The sequence below is a fragment of the Pempheris klunzingeri genome, chromosome 3 (assembly GCF_042242105.1).
Source record: "Pempheris klunzingeri isolate RE-2024b chromosome 3, fPemKlu1.hap1, whole genome shotgun sequence".
Lineage (NCBI taxonomy): Eukaryota > Metazoa > Chordata > Actinopteri > Acropomatiformes > Pempheridae > Pempheris > Pempheris klunzingeri.
Genome location: NC_092014.1, coordinates 11,325,440 through 11,349,244, shown reverse-complemented (window position 1 = coordinate 11,349,244; position 23,805 = coordinate 11,325,440). Strand labels below are relative to the sequence as shown.

Genomic DNA, 23,805 nt, shown 5'->3' with positions numbered 1-23,805 from the left:
TTTTGCATTTCAGTGTTGTAGAGTTTATATTTATAATGAAGTGATTTATTAATGAAGGTAATTTTATATGTGAAATGATTTACAGATGAAGTAAATGTTAATGATTAACACATGAGGTAAGTGTTAATGATTAACACATGAAGTATGTGTTTTGTGTGAATGTGAAATGAAGAAAAAAAATATGTATGTTATCTTTTATATTTTAACAATTATGTCCTCAATAAACAACATCCACTCTGTATTTGTCCTGCAGAATAAAATGACTTACCTCTAAGGACATGACACGCTACAAAGTCACTGTTACTGCCAGTTTATAAGAGGAGATTTAATGATGTTTGTTGACGCAAAGTGATGGTCACTTTTTCAATGGTTTGATTTGTTAGGACAGAACGAGGCACGCAGAGTCCAGCAGCATTGACACAAAGTAAGATTCAAGTATTTGACTGGATGGTGTTACTCATGTACAGATGCTCTTGTAATACAAATATAATGCTCTGGCACTAATTCCACATGGGTTATTTTCTACTCCCTCACACCTCCGCTCCCTCTTTGTTTCCCTCTACCCCTACTCATTTCTTCAGTTTCTTCTGCGCCGCTTTCTTCTTCACCAGTTGTAGCCGTTTCATGGCAATAAGCTGGGACTCTTGGGATGTTGGTGCTTTGTCCCCTTGTGCAGCCTTCGACCCATTCCCATTGTTCCCATTACCTCCTCCGTTATTACCTCCGTTTCCTCCTGCACTTGCCTGGGCGCCGCTCGGGGAGCCTGCCCCTGATGAGGCCGAGCCTTTCCCTTGGCTTTCACCGCTCGCCGAGCGGTTCAGAGGCTGCTTACCCAGAGTCAGGGGTGGAGGAGGTTTCAGAGGCGCCTGGCTGGAGCCGTTTCCGTTGCCGCTCCCAGGTAACTTTGCACCTCCAAGTCCTGACTTGACTCCTGCTAGCCCAGACAGCCCGACAGGTTTCTGGCCAGAGGGGGTTGTCAAGGTCTTGTGGCTCCCACTTGGGCCTGAGGAACCTAGTTTGGAGCTGGCGGGAAGAGATGGACTAGTCTTGGCGCCGAATGCAGCCCAGCCGGTAAGACCACTGACCGACTGGGTGGAGCTGTTGCTGGTGGGATTAGCTGATGTTGTGGAGGCCTGAAATGATAAACAGTTAGGAAATTATAATAGTGAATGCAATTTCAACAGATCCTAACATTTCATTGTCATGTTATAATAATACATTTTAAAAGCTTGAAACTGAGACCTTAAGAGGACACCAATTTCAAATTAATTGGATGGTTTCGGTCTATTGATGTATTTGACATTTCAAAAATAAGGTAAGGTTTTATTATTAACTTATAGAACTAAACTAATAATGACTAATAACTAAAGTTCAATTACAACTTTAAGGCAAGAGCGATAATCCAACTTTAGAAGCATGTCATATCTGTAATAATTTAGCCTCCGTATGTCCTTCTTCTCTGCTACTTTATATATTACCAAGAAAAATGTTCTATGACCACCATAAAAGGGGCCTGAACTTTTTACATTCAATCAAAATGTGTCTGTATAAACAATGAATGATGGATTTTTAAAAAGCCATCCCCAATGGACAACACACTGTGAGAGTGAAGCAAAATTGGAACCATTACCTATAAACATGTACTACTAGTGGCGACCCAAAAATACTCATTAGAGCACCAAAATGTGCATCAATCCACTGAAAATAATTGCCAAGAAATGTACTATTTAATCCGATTTGAGTAATCTCAATAGTGCCTTGCTGCTTTATGAAATTACTAAACTCTTTTATAAAAATGTCATTACAGATTTGTGAGTTTTAACAGTGCCAAAGACAAGGTGAGGAAGTCAGAAAATAGAGATGTTTTGGTCCTTCCATGGGATTTGTTGCCAGTGATATAACACCAGTCGTATCCTTCAGATTACTGTGTAATAGAGCATATTAATATTTATCATAATATGTCAATCAGCGGAGTTACTACCTGTAAGCTGCACAAGGCCTTAGCTTGCTTACTTGAGCAAACTGAAAAACACTCCTGCTCTGAATCGAATTTACATAATCAAATCACTGACAAGGCTGTCAAAATAACTTCACAGTGAAGTCCAATAAGTAAAAGTACTTTATAACCACTCCCTCTGGAAGAAATGACGCCGCACTGAAACACTTTCTACTGTAAGCAGCAGAAGTCAGTGGTCTGATCTGTAAAAAATAAATGTATACCTTTTGCCCATTTCCCTCTGCAGCGATTTATGTAGACTGCCTTTTAGAGCAGTTCTGCACATTTAGATTTATTGCTCTTCTCTCCTTTGCTACCAATAGGAACTTACTAAAAGGAAGCACATACTGTTGTGGGTGGAAAATGTTGTAATACTAATCAGCTATATGGGAAATCCTCTCCCACTATAAAAGATAACTGGCATACAGACGTAATTAGTTAACACATACCTTCACTTCTGTTCTTTTGAACGCTTGGAAGGTGCTGGCTGTGTCAGGCTTGGCTTTAAGTTCTGTCTTTTTAACCAGCGTGTCTTTTACAACGGGCGCCGATGATGCAGATGCAGGGGATGGCTTCTGTGGAGGCTTCTGGGCCTAGTGGACAAACACATATAGATCATTTTAGACAGAGACAATACCAATACAGAAACTCTTAACGCAACTACGCACTAATTTGTCATATAATCAAAGATGATGCACTTAAAAAAAAAAGGCATACACACTGGCATGTCATTTATTTTCCTCACCATACGCTTCATTTGTCTGGTGCAGCGGGCACAATACCACACAAGCCGTGGATCATTTACTTCTTTGTCTGTCACTTGGGGCTTGTGACAGTCCTGGTGGTACAGATTATGACACTCCTGGCATTCAACCAACTGGTTTCCCATGGTCACTGTCATTTGTCTAAAGCAATTAAGAACACAAAAGAAAAGAAATGCATGTATAAACACAGGTTTACTTCTCTGTGCTCACAGATTAATTAATACAATTAGACTGGAATGCGTACTGACATCCTGAAGCTCATGAGAAAAAAAATACATTAGCTAATAATTAAGATGTACCTGCAAACCACACATGCCAGGCCCATTTCCATGGCGAAGTCATCAGCATTAGTCTCGTCATAGTCGTTTATGTTTGGCAGAAGATCTTTGCTTGTCTGAACGGTAATCGGAGAGGAGCGATTCTCCTGTTTCTCCAAACGAGGCTTTTTTGGAGGATCCACCTCACCCAAGTCCACCCTGACCTGTTTGTCAGAAAAACAGAAAGAGGCATGTTTGAACAATGCATGTTGACTTTCTAATCTTTTTTGCCTGATTGTGCAACTCAATACAGTAGTGTAGGTTTTAAAAGAAACTTTTAAAACACTTTTGAAACACTTAGCAAAAGTCAAGGTAGCCTCAAGGACTCTGATATATTCTATGTGGTTTTAAATTAGAGGGTCAATTTTCTCCAATTGGATGATACTGAATTGGCACAATGTTGTGTGAACAACATGGTCAGAGTTTATTTACTAGATCTACTCTGATGAAACAGATACAAAATGTATCCCCTACCTTCTCAGGGGGTCTCTTCTCCACGTCTTTCTTGCTCTTTTCCGAGCTGGATTTGCTACTGCCGCTGCTGCTACTGGAGGATGATGAACTTGAAGAGGACTTGGAGTCCTGTTTACTTAAGCTCAGTTTTGACACAGACCCCTTTGACACCTCAATATCCTGAGGATACACAATGATAACACAGAACGGTAAATGTTTAGCTGGATGAATCACATACCAATGAAAGAAAAAAAAAGGAAGTGAGCAATAACAAGGTACAGCATGAATAAAGACTCACACTCCTTACTTTCTGTAACGAACGGTAAGATGAGTCACTTCCTCTTGAAAGGGACTCGTCTAGTAAAGCTTTGAGTTTCTCAGCTGAGTCTTTACTCTTGGAGTGCAGGTAGCTCAGTCCCTTTAAGAAGATGGGATCCAAATCCAGACTGACAGGTCCAGCCATGGCTTAAACTGGAACACACAAAATAATGTCATCTTTTTAGGGCTTCAGCTCACAGCTTTATCAAATAACACAGTTTCAGCCAAATTAGGTTACACAAAGTACTGATGCTTGAAATCTGTGGACATGTAAACATTACAGAGCAAACTAGGACTGACAGCTTTGGGACTGAATACCAAAAGGGTACAGTAACACACTGTTCTTACCAAGAACTAAATGTCTTTAAGGGCCTTTATCTCTGCAGATCTTTGCTACAGTCAACACAACACCATACCACAGCATAAAGAAAAGCTTTATTGCATCTGCAGCCTTAGTTACTTAATGTACAGCCTTCAGGTTCATTCTCATATTCAGCTATATTAGATCGGGCTGTCAACATTAAACATATAAAACCGACTTCCCGCCACATGAAATATTTAGGAAGATTCAAATATTTATTGATAAATGTCTCTGTTTTTCTTCAGTGTGGATCAGACCCGCCCAGTCGGAGATTCTCCTACATGACAGCTTTTATATTTGAGACATTTGAACTGATTAGCAGAATCAATGATGATGATTATTAGTTCCGATGAGCAAACGCAAACTGGAGACAGAGGAAAATAAGCTAAAGAAACCCCTTAAGAGAGTGACTGAAACAATAGGCCGACAAGGACAAGTGTTCACTCCGATGCCTAATTTAAACCGATATACTTAGCGCTGTATTTTTACATCAACATGCTCTGGGATTTTATATTCATTTCGTTGGTGGGATTATCGGAACTAACCTTCACCTCTGGGTTTAGTCCCAAATTTCCTGATTCCGTCTGTTGGGGCTGATACAAAGAAACATAGACGCTTCCTTTGAGGGATTTGTGTTTCTCTGTAACTGTTGTCGTTGTTAGTTCGGACCAGAAACACTGTAATAGCGGCACCGTGGCTGAAGTTATCTTCCCCCTCAAATGACGATGATAAAATCCAGGTCACAGATTATAATTTTCAGCAGGATTACGTTACCTCACACTCTCCTTCTGGCAAAAACCTGCTTCTCAACCCTTTCTATTTTTCGTTTTGGTGAGCAATTAACGGTTGAACACTTCCTACAAAGCCAGCAGACAGCCGGGACGGACGCCTTCCTTTAGTCTTACAGCCTGTGCAACCGTCAAACATGCCCGGAATGCACAAGCGCGGAACCTTGTGTGGAAGTTATTTATTTCTTAATCTTTCAAGAACATCAAATAACTATACGCTCTTCATTTAATTAATATTCGGTTGTAAGTATTGTGTATAATTCTTTTGTGTTCTAAATTGATGTAGTCTTCTAATAAAAAATTACATTACTATTGGTTGGTACGTTTCGCCAGCTGAGGGCGCTGTGGAGCTATGATAGCTTTAGAAGAAGGGGAAGAAGAAGCAGCAGCACCGTGACAGGAAGCGTGTACCATAACAACGTGGTTTTATTCAATTTGCCGGTGAAAACATCCGCAACACTAAAGCTGCTGTAAGTACAGTTGTCTCTCAAGGCCATTTTATGCGCCGCATCCAGAATTGCACATTAGCTAACACCTTCTCGCTGCCATACATAAAAAGACGCCCGAACACATATTTCCAAAGCTAATGACTTTTTAACCTCCCTCTGTTTTTTACTTCACAGTAGGATTTACCATGAAGCAGATGGAGGCGAAGCAACAGAAGCCCTCCCTCTATCTAGAGGTTGTCTCTCAAAATGAGGAGCCGCGTCTCCCGCTGCACACCTCCATCTCCCTGTTCCTCCTCTCCTACTGCGAGTGTAAATCTTTCAAAGTTTTTCTAGTCTTCAGCAAACCCTCCAGCTCCCAGTCCCTGAGGTGCCAGCTGCCAGAGTCTCTGGATGTGTCTGACATTCAGCTGGAGGATCTTCCCCCCTTGGTGAGAGGATGCCGTCTGCCTGCAGCTGTGGATGAGACCGGGAGGCTGTGCAGGGCAGGGCTGGCTGTGGTCCTGAGACACATCATCAGCAAGACCTTAGAGGCTGACCCTTCAAAGAAGCATGTGATGGCCCTGCTGGGATTCAAGAAGACCTGTCTGAAGGCCTGCGCTGAGGTTAGTGGCGAGCAGGGGCATGCATGACCAGTGACCACAGACAAGAGCTGAGTGCTTGATTGATCGAGCATCATTTATCGTGGGGGATTCTGGCACAGCTTCACCCACTTGCGGATGCATGGAGAAGGCAGCTTTAAAGGGTCGAAACCACAGCAACACTTATACTATTAAAAGGTTTATTATAGGATACTATCCACACGATTCAATGAACGTAGCGGCACGATGCTGTTATGTCAGTGTCAGTCAAACACTTAATCTTATGGGTTCCATGATTTCCCAGAGAGGAACTGATTCACGACTGTAAAAATGATCTTCTGTTTCTCCAAAGGAATGTAATTTTGTCTCCTGTCTTAGGGAAAATTGAGACAGTGTTCATTTCATACACAAATGCTAGTATTCTTTTAGTCAATGCACAAAAGGTCAGCTGAACATGCATGTCAAATTTGTCTAAAGGCAAGCATACATTTCAACCTATGTGGAGAATAACATTTTTAATCAATTAAAATGAATCAATATTTAGTTGTAAATCTATAACTGGTTATTAGCTCAGTGCATTTAACAAAAATCAGATAATTGTCACACGACTTTCTCTCAGTTTTTCCTAAAATTGGGAACCAGATGACATAGTTCTTCACCAGAAACTTCTGAGGAAATTATCAGGAAAACACGGACCTTTTAAAATGAGTAGTTACCATTGTTCAGTGGGATTAAAGTCATCTTTGGCTTCTCATTTCTGTACCAATTCCCTGACTGATAAAATTTCAAGCCCTCAATGGAAAAACTGCTCTTCTCTCACATGGCCTAGCAAGGTTTTCAGTCCAAATAAAAAGTATTTTACTATAAGGACCAAACAACATGGCCAAGGTTGTTTGAGTTACAGCATATTGATTAAGTTTTGGTCACAATGTCAGCAGCATTGTGCTTGGACATCAATATAACATATCACAATAATAACCTCAAAACCTCAAAAAAATCTTTTCTTATCTTGCTCTCAGGTGAGTAAGTGGACCAGACTGTGTGAAATTGGCATCCCCTCCGCTGTTGAAGAACACCTCAAAAATCCCACAAATCAATATCAGCAGCTGCCTCCCTCCATCCTCACCCTAGAGCGAAGGCTAGCGGAGCCTGTCAAAGTCCACAATGATGACAAAATCCGGCGACAGAAACTCCAAGAGCAGAGACGGAATGAGAAGAACGAGCCCCCTGAAGGCCAGGGGAACCCAGACTCTGAGTCCGAGCCTGGACGGTCACCTCAGGTCTGTGACGGACTTGAGCTCAGGGCGGCTCTGGCCAGGCTGTCTGTGGATTCAGTTCCAGCTCCGACCACCAGAGAGAACTCTGAGATCAGGAAAGTGAAAACGACAGACCTGCCTCCGCTCGAGCATCTGTTTGCTGAAGGACTGTACTTCACTCTGACTGATGTGGTGCTGCTACCATGCATCTTTCAGTACTTGGTAAGGGCCTTGGAGTTTATGATTTATGTTTGAGTGTTGTCGGTAATGAACCCTTGTGGCAAAGGACCTTGCCCTTACTGCTGCCTTAAGTCATTTTCTAATTTGGATCCATGAATGGGCATTAAATGCTAATTTAATTTTAACATCAATAGATATATTTCCTGTATAAACCTTATACTTTAAATGCATTGGCACCCTGTGTGATTTACTTTAAATTTACTGTGAATAAAAGTCCCATTATTGTGCTGTGAGCAATCAAGCGAACCATTGCCAGGTTTTGTCTGTCAACATAAACAGTAGCACACATGACTTAAGTCTGATGTCACCTCACAGAGATGGTGCCGTTTAGGCTACAGAACACGCCTTATGTGTATTTACAGGCTTTTAAATATCGCTATTATGATGACTTGTCAAATTATGCATTACTTATGGTTTTGACACTCTGGTCAGGGTGAGGAAGCAGTACACCCAGCTCCTTTCAGATCCATTCAGGCAGAAACTCGAGTTAAGGAGACCGGCTGCATCAGACTTGGCACAGGTTTTGCTCTCAAAGGTGGTCCAGAGCCACCTGGCAAAGAGTGATAACAGTGTATGGGAGGGTTTGTATTCAAATGCAGCAGGTTGAAGTGCATTTCAATGACTTTTCTTTGGGAACGGTTTTCTCTCCGCAGCAGATCAAGAATTGGCGGGTTGTTATGTTGACCTTAAAAATCTGAACTTCAAAAAAAGAAAAAAAAAATCTGAAATACATGAAAAGCTCGTCAACGTTTCCTGAATATTCATCGTGTTAAATGATTGCATATTCTATGGAATCAGATTTGTGTCAATTGAATCAAACAAATCTTCTTAAATATCAAACAAAAATAAGAATTTGGGAGAGAATAAAGAAAAAAAATGTATAACTTGCAAAGATTATTTGTGTAATCATTTAAAACTATTGATCTATTACCTTTTTGATAGTGACACAATATAAATATTATACATTTTACTTTTGAGATGCCGCTTTCTTTCAAATTCATATATATGTTTCCCTCATATCTAAAAGGTTTTGTTTGATAGAATCTGATTCCGCACATATTGCCATTGGTTGCACTATTTAAAGTAACCGCATTCGAGACCAGAGAGTACCAGGGCTGTTTTGTTCAGTGGTATGTTGTTATTGATCAGGAATGCTGCACTGTCAGGCAGTGAAGTGGGTCTCAACCTCCATTTCACCCTTCAGCCGTCTTCAACTGTTCCTCGACTGTGGGAATGAACTGAAGTTCTCACAATGAGGCTTTTAGTAGTCAGCTGTGCTCCAGTGGTTTCCAGTTTCACACTCAGTCTAGCGTGTCTCCTCTTAACGGCCATCACTGTCTACGACACATGCAGCTACGATAGATCCCTTCCAATCCACCCACTTGTCGTACTGCGGAGTGCCCCTTTTTCCCCTCAGTGTCTGTGTCCCTCTCTTTCTTCCGTCTTCCACACACAGTCACACACATTGACACCGCTTCTCTGATCATGTCTCTGTTTGTGTCTCTACCCTCCCCACCTGCCAAACGCTGTTTTGATGTTTTTCCTGCTGGCCCCTCATGTCTGTCCGTCCTCCAGTGCGATGAGTGAATTCTGGTGGAACCTGACATCTCGCTCCACTGGAGATGATATGCCAGATGAGTCACTTAATCAATATCTTCTTGTTTTTTGCCCTCTTTCCTTTCTTCTCCTTGATAGTGTTCCCTCCAGGCCCACGCTGTGAGCGCACTACATCAGCTCCCGCACCTGCTGCGTTGGTATAGCCGTGTTCAGGAGGTACCCGCCGTCCTTCGGGCAGCCAAGACCTGCGGGATGGCTCTTTCCATCCCCCAGGTTCCCACGTCCAGCCTCCCAGGATCATCAGCAGAAAACAACCCAGCTAACCTATTGGAGCAAGAAGAAGGCCAGGAGATGACTACACAGCTTCCCTTTGTTGGTGGCCCCAGACCCACTATGACTAAACTTAAAGTAAATGATTACATTTCCTTACCTATTTCCCATCACACTTTACCTCTCTGTGGTCTCCGCACATATTTATGGACTCATACACTGGCTGTAAATTTAAGGAGCTGTCGCCCAGTGTCCCTTCAGAGCACATGGAGAGGCAGATAGAGGGTTTGGAGGCTCCAACTGGTTGTTAACTATTATCCCTGTAATTTCACGCACTCATTTTCTGCTGATTGTTCCTTCAAGAGTGTAGCTTTAAGTTAATGTTTTGGCTTCTGGCAGACTTTTGTAATTGTTGAATTTTTCGTTTTTCTGCCAGTGCTTAGACATTAAGTGCTTTCAGTCACAGAATTAACATTTTAAGTGGCCTGTTTAAAGGTTTTAGGATGCTTGTCTGTAGCCACGATTTTCTACTCACAGAGATTGTATGACAATATATTTATCAAGCAAAAAAAAAAACTGATCTTAAGTGACATTTCTTCAGAAAAAAAAACAGAATCTGTTCAGAAGAACAGCATTTTACAGTCCTCAGTGCATTATAAAATGCACAATTCAGTATTCTCAGTGGATCCTGTTGCCACTTGCAATAGCACAGAGGATGCACATCCAGCTTATCCTCACTTCAGGTGCAATAAAAACAATGAATCCAGACCAAAATGAAACAAAGTTTTATAGCCGGACTAAGTAGTTTATAGTAATGGCTCAAAATGGTGGTGTTCAGAGACAAGACAGCACACAATACAAGCATAATGTGTCCACTCTCTTAAAATGCAATGGCTTCAAGAAGCATTGGCAAGACAGTCACACAGTCTCACACATTTATAGCTTTCTTAGCTATACAGCACACCAAATATTGCCCCTGCAAATATTTTCGGAGTAACTTTTCCAGCAGGAGATAAACAGGCCCAGCTGTTTTAAAGGAGTCTGTCTCCTCAGCCCTGACTAACCTCTCACTACTGAGCCTTTTTCTTGGCCTTGTTGCTCTGTTCTCACAGCAAAGATATTTCTGTGATTTCCTGCTGACTAAGTGTCTGTAACAATGTGATTTTAAGTGACGGGAAGAGAGGAGAGGGAGAAAGAAGTAAAGGGGTTTGGAGAGTCTGAATGAGGCTGAGTGAGTTGGGTGGTCAGGATGGGATGTGTCTTCAACGTGCCATGTTGCCGGATTAAATTTAGTCAGTAACAGATGCGCACAAATAACAGTTTTCATGGCAGGTTGAAATCAGACATTAAAACTGGGAGGAATGTGTGGACACACACGCACACGCACACACACACACACACACACACACACACACACACACACACACACAATGGCCACCATTCTCTCTTCGCCTAGAGGGATTACAAGGATGGCTGCGTGTCGCCACCATCATGTCTGCATTGCAGCTGTTATGCTGTTTTGGCCAAGGTGCTTGTGTGTGTGTGTGTGTGTGTGTGTGTGTGTGTGTGTGTGTGTGTGTGCGTGTGTGTGCACGCGTGCATATGTCATCATATGTGTGTGTTCCAAAGCAAGTACATAGGGACAGAGAGGTCTGCCGCCTGACATGGTGACATGTGATCCTTCACTCCTACTAACCAGAGGCAGCAGGCTCATCTCGCCACACAATCCACAATATAAATGGCTCATAAACTCTCCCTTTTTCTCACTTCAGTTAACACACACTGATGCATGCCTGTCAAACTGCCTGTGCAATGAGCTGCAGAGGCGCAGCCCGTGATCCAAATGTAAACAAAAGGGTTGCCCTACCACCAGAATTCAAGATGCAGAACTAAAACGGCTGCTAACACTCACAAAGTGATTGGCAGGTCTTGAAATACAGTTGCAAACAGTAGACAACAATTCAAACAGTAAAATGTGGACGTGCTCCAGAAAAGAAGGATTAGTAAGTTACAGGATGAGTTCAATCAAAATTCAAGAAAATCTTGGATTTTCTGGTGGTAGAACGAGGCTCACAGGAAAGCCAGTGTTCCAGAAACTGGGATTACTGAAAGTCTGTGTGTGTCCATGTGGAAACTTATGTGCTGAAACTAACCAGCTATATGGCAGATGCCGGCTGACTTTACCTTTTAGTCCTCAGTTGAGCATAGGGCTTTGGCTACTGTGTGTCATTTAAGACTCGTTTCATTTCTACCAGCTTGACTTTGCTGTCTTTTACCAGCCAACCTAGTTTCCTTTTACCAGGTCACGCCAGCGTTGGTATTTTTAACCCGGGCCCTATTTTCACATGTTTTGGGTTCAAAATGCAAAAACATTCGAAATGGGTCCAGCAGATCGTCCCAGCTGGCAAAATATGTAAAAAAAATAGGGTCCAGGTTTTAAAATATCCAAGTATTGTTTAATGAAACGCCAGAATATGACTGGTACATTGTCAGAAATTGGCCAAACCTTCACAGATATTAATGCCTGATCTTTTGAACCACAGTGTTGCTGCATGTCCTTTTGCACAGGTCTTTACTTGAGCTCTTGTCTTGCCAGACTGTGACTGAAGCATCCCTTATGGGAGGCATCCTCTGTCTCTTTTGTCATGTCCCCTTCACTGACCGATCAATACTGATTTGACTACCTATGCCACAGGCCATTTTCTCCAAAATTCTGCCCTGACATTCCTCATTGGCCATTAGTGAGTTTGGAGGGTTGCATTTGTAAAGTGAAGTAGGCAAAACATTAGAGCAGACTATTTGGAAATAATGCAACACAAGACCACACAGTTCAGCCCCAGTGTGCTGTGGTCATCATACAAACACCTGAAGCTGTAAAGCAGTAAAATAGTGTTTATTGCAGAGCTGCTGTGTTGTGTTCCATTACATCATACAAGCATATTTTTGTGGTCTCTCCATGTTTATTAGTGTATTTATTTGTTTATTCAACGCTGTATGCCTTGCTGTGACTAGGCCTTGGCAATATGTTATGATGAGGTTGTATATAGACAATAATTTTGCATTACCAGTGCAACCTCTTTTGTAATATAGATTTTAGAATCTAATTATAGAATTATTGTACAGTGCCACAATAAATTGTTGGAGTTATAACCAACTAGGAATACGTTCTATTTGATAAAAGCCCTACAAGGAAGGACATAAATAAGTCATGCATTAGTGTAATTTCAATTTAAAAAAAAAGGTTATTGTCAGATGCCGCCGCACCCTTGACATTAAGCAAAAATTATGTTACACCACACACACCTTTTACACTTATATATAGTATCAGGGATTTCATATTTATTTGTGGTCACTTGAAAGCAAACATTCAGCGTTTAGAAAAGATTTTCGCAAAACAAACTTTTTTTTTTTATTAACCTGGTTTCAAAAATAATGATTCTATACCTATTTCCTCTTGATTTCCTTCCTTTGTAGACTCTGCCAGACCACATACTCATTGGTCTAACCTTCTTATCCTTAAAGAGAGCAAAGAAAAAAGAAAGTGCTTCACCTTGTACGACTCAATTTTCTGTGTTTCTCTAGTATTTCTCCAAAGTCTAATGGAGGTGCAGGAGTATGTACCGTACTGGTGAAACATTTGTTCTGTCTTGAGAGAGTAATAAGTGCACCAGCAGTGGTTTTTCCTCAGGTGTAGCTTCAGATCTGTGTGAGCGAGGCAAAAAAAAAAGGCTTGTTCAAGAACAGTTCTCTTTAAATCACTTCATTACAGCCATTTGGACCACAAAACCTCAAGGCTATAGAGGGGTTTCTATGGTAACGTGTGCGTGTGTATGTGTGTGTCCCTCCCCTAGGAAAATGGCATTGAGGCAATCTTCGCTCCTCATCCTTGCCCTTCCTGGACCCTCCCGTGGGACAGCTTACCAGGGGCTATCAACCCCACTGAAGGTAAAGTCAAATCTCTGCCTGGTGGCCCCTTCTTTGCCTTCTCCATTTTCCTTTTGCCCTTCTGCCCTTGCACTCTCTTCTGTGTTCTTTTGGCTCGTTTTTATCTTTTGTTTTTAAATGATTTTTTTTTTTTTTTCTGTTTTCTCATTCTGTGCTTTCTCCGTATTCACATCTTCCTATCTGCTTAAACCCCCCCTCATCTCATCATTTTTACCTCCCCTATCTCTTTATCTGTATAGCTCAACATCACTACCTACTCCCTCTTTCTTTCACCTTATTACTTGGTCAAAGTAAAAGCAAAGGGTATTGATACTATATACGGAGGAATGTGCATAAATATTTACCTAAAACCTTCCCATACTACCGTGGTCTGGTGATTTTCAGTGGCACCTTGCCAGCCCCCAAAAGACAACTGTTAGCTACTGATACATTGCAGAGCTTTCTGTTCAGCCTCTGCTAGGTGTGTTTCCCCATGAGCCCGCATTAATGAATTTTAAAGTGCTTATCTCAATGTGTTATCCCCCTTATGTTGTTGGCTGAAAGTGTGAAATAGACCTGTGACAGAAACAGACTCGGCACTGAAGAAACACACACAAACGCGCACACACTGGCGGCGCAAACTGCTAATGTGCAATGTCGAAGTTGTGCGTATGCCTTAGTGGGTACTGATTGCAGTGAGAGCAGTATCTAATAGGCAGTGGAAGGGTTGTTGATTGCAGCCCCAGGTGGCACCGGTGAAGCAGAGACAAGAAATCTCTGCGTTTCTTTCTCTCCCTTCCTCTTGCCTGCATTGTTTTTCTTGTTATTAGTGAGATGTTTGTGTCTGTAGCGATGCTAAATGGTGTGAATGCATGTGTTGGCACAGCAGCAATGTACTGTTAGAAGAAAATGGAAGGGCTTGCTATATATTTTCTTCCTTCATTTACACTTTTGTGGCTTATTCCTCCACTCATCAGAGAATTTGAGGAGATTGCAAGGATATTTTCATTATTAAGATGTACTATATATGATACCACAAGTTCAGCTCATTTCTTTTTTCTTCTTTTGCTTTTGTACAGACACTTCATTGCTGGCTGCAGAGTCCTGTTATTGAACTACTGTATAGTAACTTTGAGTCTAAACAAGAACAGAAATGAATCATATGTAAGCTCAAATTATTTGTGCAGTACCCATGGTTACAAAGTGCTTGGCAAAACAAATACAGGGAATCGGAACAACAAAATGAATACTGAATATAATCATATACTGTAGTGTCTGGATGCTATGTTGCCATTTTTTTGCTCACTGAAATGACCAGTTTGTGTTGCATTTCTTACATCTTATGCTGTGGACATAATATGTTGCAATTTTTTTCATAATTAATTGAGCTGCAACAGTTCATTGATGAATCATTTCGTCAGTCAACAAATGGACAAACAATGTTTAATTGATTATTGCCAAAAAATACTTATTGGTTCTAGCTTCACAAATGCGATGATTTCATGCTTTTCTTTGTCATGTATTACAGTGAACAGAATATCTTCGGGTTTTTGACTGTCGGTCGAATCTAAACAGAAAACGAGCTATATAAACAGATCATCATGGACTGTGTATGGAAACGTTCACAATATTCTGACATTTTATTGCCATTTACATTGATAAACTAAAGTGATAAAAACACTTAAACTGTATCATGACATCATCAAATGGAATATTTTGGCTGTTTCCTCAGTTTTTCAGTAGGACCATTTGGCCTCTGTCATTGACATGAATGTCAAAGACCTTTGACTCCTCAACAAAAAATGTGAAGTTATTAGCAGAATCTTCATGTAGAGACTCTGGCTCGGGGGCCCTCTGAGCCCTTGGGGGCCTGGACCTGGGCCCAGAAGGCCAGTTTGGTAATCCACTCATGGTTTGAGTAGACCACACAAGGTAGTTTGGCTGCTGCTTGGAGTTGGCTTGTTTTTGGCACTTTGTCACAAGCTTCAAGGAGATGACCTTCCTCACTGAGAAAAAAAAGCAGATGGGTTACTGCGAGGCAAACTAAAGCATTTAGTGTTAACTATAGAATTACCATAGTTTAAAAAAATCTATATATTGTCATGTATGAATAGACTCAAAAGGAACACCAATCACTTGATTACTATCAGTCGTTTATTTAAACAGCAGTTGTATAGCACTGCTTTTGTCCCTAAGCTTTTTGATCCATATCAGCAGTTGATCACTGTAACCATGATTACCATACGTTTCCAATGTAATGATGAGTTATAGCCCCAATAATTGATATCACTGTGTAGGGTTTTTTTTGTAGTGAATTCTACAAACAACATTCACATGAAATATTTGGTTGTGTTAATGAATGTAATTTATTTTCAGTTGATGTGAATATTCCACACACACCAGTGTGCCTTTAAATTGTAGCTTTAATTGGTTTATAATGTCTTGGGGCTATACATGCAGTGCAGTCAGCAATATTAGGACACTGACTCTCTTTAAAAACTCCTTTGTTCCCTTGTCTGTACATTTGGGATCAGGGCCCTTCTGCATTGTCCTAAAATTGGGGCACCTTTTATAAATGGGATATAAGCCTTAACACAATTTATCCAATATGATGAGAACACCCTCAGACATGGAAGAAGTAGCAGTAGCAGTGGTAGTGCATTAAAACTAAAAGCCAGCACATTAACCCGGTGGGCACCGTTTCATTCAAAGTACAGCATGTTGGATTAGAGTGAACACAATGGGAAAACATTATCTTGCTGCTTTTTGACTGCACTGTACTAGTTATAATTTTTACAGCCGTTTGTAGCCTGTTAATGTATTTCCACAGTACATCCGTCATCTGTTTCTTGCCCAAAAACACTACTGACATCTTAACAGAAGTGCTCTTGATGATGTGGGCAGTGCATCTATTCTGAGAGCGAGAATTGTGGAAAGAGACTACATTTTAGCTGTCCCACTTTTGTCTGCACTCTGCATGATAAACGGCACTGTTGATATCTCCTTCTGCAGTATTAAGTTGGTTGGTAGGTAGCCCCTGAGTTTCAGTGCCGCGTAATTAAAGAGGAGCAGAGGCGAACGGCAGCCAATTTGTCCTGAACCCCAGCGCATGGGCTTTCCCATCCATCTGCTCCTACAGTATGCACAAATGGCTGCACACACGCCCACACGTAGAGCATTACAGGGAAAATTGCAGCAGTTTCTCCTTACGTATGCATAAATATTTCCATACCTGCAAAACTAATATAATGCACACAAGTCTTTGAAGGCAGTCCTTTTCATATGTATTGGCTTATCATTTTTATGTAAGCGCATAAACAGTGCAGCCTGCATGCATTTGGGTAGTTTTGTTTCGGCTCTGTGCTCCACAGTATTGGATTTGAAATGAAACAATGACTCTGAGGTTAATGTGCTGACTTTCAGCTTTAATTTGATTGTTTATATCCACGTTTGATGAACCGTCTACAAGTTTTCACCTTTCTTATCCGTACCCCCTGGTAAACAGAGGGTAAAAAGAGCTATTATTTGCAATATGAATGCGAACACCTCCAAATGTCCTTAAAGCTGACAGTGTTTAACCCTGTAATGGTGTTTCATTTGAAATCTATTATGGTGGTGTAGAGCTAAAACTAGAAAGAATGTGTCCTTGTCTTGATACTTTATGACTTTACTTTACAAACTACCGGTATGCCTTATTCTATATATTGCTTCTGTCTATTGACTCAACTAATTGGCATTCAATGGTAACAAGTCCTACACACTGCCACTCAGGCATGTACATATATAGAGAAACAAAGGGACCCCTGTGCATGGGAGTTGTTTAGGTTTTGCCGTCTTTGTGCTTTGCTAAATGTGGTGTGGGCTGTTTGCAGACAGGTAAACATCGATGTGAATACAGGGGGCCATTGTTTAGAGCAGCCAACGTCTTGTCTGCAGTGCTTCACTTAATAGCTGGAGGAGGGGAGGTAGTGAATAAAGCGGGTTAGAATGATGGAGTATGTGACAGTGGGAGATTGAGATAGGGGGTGAGACAGCATGAAGAGAGACAGAGGTTATCAGGAGAAAACAAGGCAGGGGAAGGGGGATGAACAAGACAATCGGGCATAAAAAAAGGGAGGGCTCGTGTAGAAACCGCATAGTTGTCATGCTTCAGACATGCTGCTATTAGGTCCTCCAGGGCTGTTTTGGTACAAGGAGATGAGATGAGTTCCCGTGTCTTTGTCTTAGGTTACAAGAGTATGACAGAAGTTGAGCTGCTTGAGAAAAAACAGGCTCCATTTGTCTCTGTCTCCCTGCTTCGACTGCAGCAGAGATGTGATTGAGATTTCACAAACTCAAGACTTGACTGGTGTGATTTATTTATTTTTTTTTCTTTGTGCTTTGGTAGGAATAGACAAAAAAGTTGAACAATGTACAATACTTTGTGGTTATTTGTAGATGTGTTATCACAGCATAATATCAAATCCTTTTGTAAGCTAGGCAACCAGCAGATACCCCCATGTGACACGACAACATGCTGTCTTTACTTTTAGTTTGAAAATGAAATATAACATGTTAATTATTGACCTTTACAGGTGCAGGAAAGCTAAGCTGGACAGAGCCAGATTTCATTTTTTCAGCTGGCTGTAGCTTCATATTTAGCATCATATTTACCGTACAGACATGAGAGTAGAATCAAATTTCTCATCTGAGTCTTGGTAAGAAAGCAAATGAGTGCATGTTCCAAATCATTCTCCATATTCAGTCAAATTTCCAATTTCCATCTGAGAGGTCTTTCATAGAGGAACATTTAGTAATAACCAATCTGTCTGTGTTACTCTGTTTATGTATATTATATACTGTATGGTCAAAAACATTTTTTCCTTCAACTCTTAGTTGGCTGTCTTTTTGAAGTCCCTGATTTGGCCACTTGTTGGCAACAGAAACGAGCTGTAAAACTCAACGCTGACATATTATCGCCTTTTAAGAACTTAGTCAGAAATAGTTTCCTATTTACCCATCAGCAGATACAGAGTAACAGTAGGATTCAGTTCTCATCATGTTTCCCTCCTCCTGGTGAAAGTAGGTCCATTACTCATTCTTCTTTTAGATCAGTTTTTGGTCTCCACTAACTCCTGAGGGAATTATGTGGCTCTTCAGCTGCTCAGTAGTGCTGAGGCTTGTAGTTTATAGTTTACACCAGTATTTTTAAACCTTTTTACCCGTCTTGGGTTTGAAATGGCTAGTAGGTACAAACATTTTTGGAATTGGTCCAGGAGATCAACTAAACGTACGACCACTAAAAGTGCTTGATTTTGCTACCGACAGGCTCAGATTGTTATTCGGAGTGTCTAACAACATTATGAAAAAGATCCCTACTGTAATGTCCTTTTTGTTTCACCAGAAAGTGCCGTTATATCACTTTGTTCAAAGCCACTTCAATTTAAAAACAACAATGGACAAATTCCAAAAGTTTTTCTACCTACTTGTCATTCCAGACCCCAAATATGTAAAAAATAAGGCAGGCATTAAGGTATTAGAATAACTGAGTCAAATTTTGGTTATAACTGCTTGAAGAACTTCGTCATCTTTTTTCTGCTCTATTAGAAACGTTAGTTATCAAATGACGTTATTATGCGCAATAACAAAACATATTTAACAAAGTCTTAATACACAAAATTGTGCCTATTTTATTGTTGTCCTATAACATCACTGTCTCTCTACTGTATTGTGCATGTGGTAAACCTATATCATGACATGGTCCAGACTGAAGCACAGTGGCTAATGCTTGTACGGGCTGATCAGTGCAGTAATATCTATTCAGCAGCAGCAGTGTTAAAGTGATTTCACTGCATCCGGAGGCAGAATTAAAATGTGGTTTTAAAACTGTCACTACAGCTGAACTGAAACTTCCTACTCTTTTACAGACATCCTCCTGCATCATCATCATCTTTGTGATTTAAATCCCAACAGAAAATTTAGCCGCACCACAAGTCTCGGCCCACGTTTTTCAGTGCTGTGCTTGTTTTCTACACTGTGAGTCTAATGAGTGGTTAAACATCTGTCATGTTAGGCTTCCAGATACTCCTCACATGCTTACCATATTGTTTTGGGAATAGGAAAACCTGTCTGTAAGATGCATCAAAGATGGAATATCAATCCTAAAACAACTTTCAAATATCTTATTATGTAGGTGGATGTGTACTGTTTCCTTCTTCCTTTTCCTCCAGTGTTTATAAAACCTCGTCTGTGTCTTGGATGTAAAGATGTTAAATCTGTTCTGATGTTGTCAACTTCATCCACTGTTAAATCCGTTTGGCTGCCTGTAATGGGTGTGATTTCCCCCCTGAGGCATATCATCTCACTGTTATTGAAGTTAGATGAAGATAATTAGCTGGATTTGATTCAAGACCAGATTTACAAATTTCACTTTACATTTTCTTAATTTTCTTGGACTAGATATTGACCAGGTGCCAGTGCAGTTTCTCACAGCTGCACTTTACTCTCATGCCTAGTTGTTACAGAACTGTCGTTAAAGATCTCATCTTTCCACTTACTCAGAATTGTTTTTTAATCAGGACATGACATCCTTCACATGACTGTCAGAGGTTACAGTTCACATAGTGTTTCATCTGATTAGAAGTGTGAGATATTTGTAGAAATACAAATTACATTCATAGCAGTTTAAGGCTAATTCAGAGAGTCATTGGACTAGCTGTGTTGTTTTAAATGTGGCAGGAGTTTGTTTTATCTAAACATCACATCATATGACTTAAAGATTTAAAGTGGCTCTAATCAATATTTTTGTCTTAACAGTTGTTCAGATGATAAAGTGATCAGCAATTCCCCTTCCGCTCTGTGGAGCTTTTTAGCTGGTGAGCATATTGAGCATTTAGCAGCTTAAGAGCCATATATTTCCCTCAGGGGTTGGGGGAGATCAAATCAAGTCTAAGAGGAGACTATTTGAATTCTTTGAAGGAGGCGAGGGTACGATGAAGTGGTACATTCACAAGCCCATTTGTAGCAGTATTGGCAGTTGGCAGTTGATCACCATAAGTTCACCCAACTATCTATCTTCCAGCCCACACCTACGGCCGTGAACTTTTAGTGGTGAACAACAGAGTTAAAGATTAGATTTTATCTCCTTGAATCCAACTTTAACCTCTCTTAAGATACAAGAGACCAAAGTTGAATCCATCCTTGTACTCTTACTGCCGAGGAAGCATCCACACTGAAGTAGCAAGTGTGTCTCTTGTTCTTCTTTTATTTACTTGACATTTAAGAAAATCAAACATATATAAGTCATTATACATTAATATTCAGGAAAAAGATAGAAATGCGTTTGACTGATATATTTTAGTTTTGATTCAGTCTGAACACAAACAAATTTCTTACCTGTGGAGCTTGTGCACTAACACTTCAGTCATCCAACTGAGCTGGGGTCTGAGTACATGGCTGTTTATTCCTGTCCAGCTGTCAGGCTGAATGGAGCTCTGCTGAGAGACACGCAGCAGGCTTAGTCACAGATCTGCTTAACTGTTGGCCTGCATACTACCACATCAGTTTAGGCGAGAGATTATGTTGACCGATTCTCTCTCCCTTTCTCCCTTTATGCTCTCCTGCAAATGCAGAAGCGTTTTTTTTTTTTTTTTTTTTTTTTGTGGCTATGAGTTCAAAACAAGTGACAAGGGCAAAGTTGAAGCATAGGGCAAGACTTTTTTCTTTTTTTTTTTTTTTTTTTTTACAAAAAATCTCTGTCTACTTGTCAGATACTTGTCAACAGATGCTCCAGCTTTTGTCAGACAAATGTCAAGGGTGATCTAGATGGAAGATTAGTTTGTTGATTTTTGACTCAGACACTTTCTATGTTCAAATAAATAAATTCTACTTATACCAATCCTTTTTGATGTAAGCCAGAGCACCAGACTCATTTAAAAAAAGTCTGTGTCCCGTGTCCAGGTTTTCAACACTAAATATAACTTACTGATCTTGTCACCTTTAAAAGAAACTCTCTCACTTCAGATGCTTGTAATGAATTAGATATTCCACCTCAGAGTGTCTTGAAGAATGTTTCATATAGGAATCATAGAGTTGCAAAGGAAGATTAGTGGGAGTTGCAGTTTTTGAAGAGCAAATGTGCCAGACAGACCCTGAACCTCTTTCACACTTGTCCTTGAGACAGGATTGTGGATTTCTGAAATTCTGCAAGAAAAGAGTAAGAGTCTAAAGCCAGACTACTGGCTTTGCAGTGCTGACATGCTTATAATGACAATGCAAACATGCTGATGCTTAACAGGTATAATGTTAACCATATTCACCAGCATAGTGTAGCATGCTTCCATAAAAGTTCTGTACAAAACTGTTGCTGAAGCTGCTTGTAATGCCATTAGTTTAGCAGGTATTTGCACTGGACAAATAAGTATGTTGACTTTGTGGTGGAGCTGGATGACAAGTCAAGGAATCACCAAAGGGTTTATCGTTTAGAAACCGTGAGTGCAAAATGTTATGGCAATCAATCCAGTAGATATTGAAAACACAAAGATTGAATAGGTTTTATATTCCGGGTACAATGAATGTTGGCAATTCCTGCAATATTTGTTGAGATATTTCTGTTTGGGCTAAAGTGGTGTCCCGACCAACTGACCAAAGGGACACTGCCATTCTCAGAGCCACGCTGCTAGCATAGCTAAAAGTTGCACGTGTGAAAGTGTCTTGCAATTTCCTATTTGCCCTCAAGGAGTGGTGTGTGAGTTTTGTAAGCAGAGGTATCCGTGCATTTGTAGTTAAAGGTAAATTGCCCGTTATTAAAACTAGATATCAGAGAGCTTTTTGGAGAGCATATGTTAACACAAGCACATAGATGATAGTGATTTAAAACAGTGAGTTATTGAGCATTACTGAGGATATCAGTATGCGCTGTGTGCTGGCATTTGGTTAACACCTCATTCCCTTGGGCTTACAGCTCCAAACAGCAGGGTGTGACTCCCAAATCACTCCTCTCATTCTCAATTAATTGAACTCATTAGAGCCTTTAAATTGGAGATTTAAAGATTCGCAGTAAACATGAGACCAAGCATAACAGGCAACCAGCTTTGTTACTCCCAATTAGAGGGATAATTGGCACTTTATTTCTACAATTCAAGTTCAAACACATCTAGAGTCCCTGGAGGGGTCCCACAGAGTTTCACTATTTGCAGTGATGTTTGAGCTGTGCCCATTTAAATGCAGAGCCACTGGCTGCCTCCATGATGAGCTCCTTGCAAATGTCATATCATGAATATTCATTTGTCTCCTTAGTTTTGTTTTGTTCAATAATCTCTGGTGAGGCATTGCACTGTGGATATGGAGCGGGGAGACAATTTGCCTAGCCCTCAGCCAGCTTTCAGTGGGTTTTGGATTACATAGTGTTTCTTTTGCCATTTCGCTAGACTGGTAATTAATTACTGATTAGTGTTTTAAGCCCTGAGCAGAATGTGTAACCAAATCTTTTCTCTGCAGGCCTTTCCTTTAGAGCACAGTTTAACATGCTTTGTCTATTAAAATCTTGTATGTTTGGAATGTAGATTTGACGTTTGAACGACACAACAGATTGAGTGAAATAACTTTTCTATTACCTTTAATTTAGTTTAGTTGGTTATTTTGAGTTTTGCGTTCATAGAGATTTTACCAAGGTTTTTGTCAGATTGGAACAGACACGTTTCAGCAGTCACAGATATTCCCCTTACTTACGTATTGTGTTTTTCATCTGATTATTACTGCTGCTGAGAACAAGAGTTGATGTAACGTAGGAACTATTACCATGGTTTTGGTTCAACCTCATTTGGGTCTTTTCATGCTATGGCTTGGTGTGATGACACACAGTGAACATTTTTTGACAGCTTTTGCCTGAAAACTCAAAAAAGTCTTCATTTTTACTCCATAGAGTAGTAGTTGAAAAGGCTGCCTTCTAGTTGCATTACATAGTGTCAAGTGGTATTTAGATGTAGTGTTAATACAAAGAAAGTCAATAGAAAGATGTTAGCAGAGGGGAACAGATCTGCGCTCATTCTTATTCTGAATTACAGTCTTAAAACAGAGGGTGCAGGGGAGAATAGATGATAGGTACATCCCAATTTGATGAATAATATGTTCCACAGCAGTCTTGAACTAATTCAGTAACCCAAATTAGCAACTCAGAATTTAAAACAGTAACATGATACTTATTTTGGAAAGATGCTCAGTACATCTGTCACATTCATTTGCACAATTTGTGGCTTCGCATGCTACATTTTACATGTTGTTTTCTTTTTATCTCACCCGCTGTTTTTTTCTTTATCTTTTTTCTTTTTCTCTGTACTAGTTCATATTTCTATTTATTTTGTCTTGTTAATCTTTTTTTGTCCTCCTTCTTTGCCTGCCTGCCTGCCTGCCTGCCTGACCTGCATTGTCATTAAGTTTTTAACGTCTGACATGAAGGGAATATCTTTTTTTTTTTTTTTTTTTTTACTTACTATCACAGCCTCCTGTCCCAACAGAATTAAAGCATTTTCCCATTCCCATCACTACTTGCATCACT

The 23,805-nt window shown here is 40.4% G+C and overlaps 2 protein-coding genes across 3 annotated transcripts in view; one reads left to right on the top strand and one right to left on the bottom strand.

Moving 5' to 3' along the window:
• Positions 1 to 217: 217 nt before the first annotated feature.
• On the bottom strand, positions 218 to 5,090 carry ints12 (integrator complex subunit 12). 2 transcript variants are annotated; one of them, XM_070856166.1, is made up of 7 exons: positions 4,755 to 5,090; positions 3,838 to 4,001; positions 3,552 to 3,710; positions 3,060 to 3,241; positions 2,742 to 2,901; positions 2,446 to 2,589; positions 218 to 1,133 (listed from the first exon to the last, which is right to left on the bottom strand). In XM_070856166.1, exons 2-7 carry the CDS (start codon positions 3,991 to 3,993, stop codon positions 570 to 572), a joined length of 1,365 nt encoding a protein of 454 aa, XP_070712267.1. In that variant the 5' UTR covers positions 3,994 to 4,001; positions 4,755 to 5,090; the 3' UTR covers positions 218 to 569. The 2 variants fall into 2 exon arrangements, with proteins under 2 accessions (XP_070712267.1, XP_070712268.1); XM_070856167.1 differs by having other exon boundaries at positions 4,761 to 5,090.
• Positions 5,091 to 5,394: 304 nt separating this feature from the next.
• gstcd (glutathione S-transferase, C-terminal domain containing) overlaps positions 5,395 to 23,805 on the top strand; it is a 44,395-nt gene continuing 25,984 nt past the window's right edge. Inside the window, exons 1-5 of the mRNA XM_070856165.1 lie at positions 5,395 to 5,467; positions 5,621 to 6,048; positions 7,044 to 7,502; positions 9,216 to 9,485; positions 13,199 to 13,292. Coding sequence (XP_070712266.1) covers positions 5,632 to 6,048; positions 7,044 to 7,502; positions 9,216 to 9,485; positions 13,199 to 13,292 — 1,240 coding nt within the window. The 5' untranslated portion in view covers positions 5,395 to 5,467; positions 5,621 to 5,631. The remainder of the gene's footprint in view (positions 5,468 to 5,620; positions 6,049 to 7,043; positions 7,503 to 9,215; positions 9,486 to 13,198; positions 13,293 to 23,805) is intronic.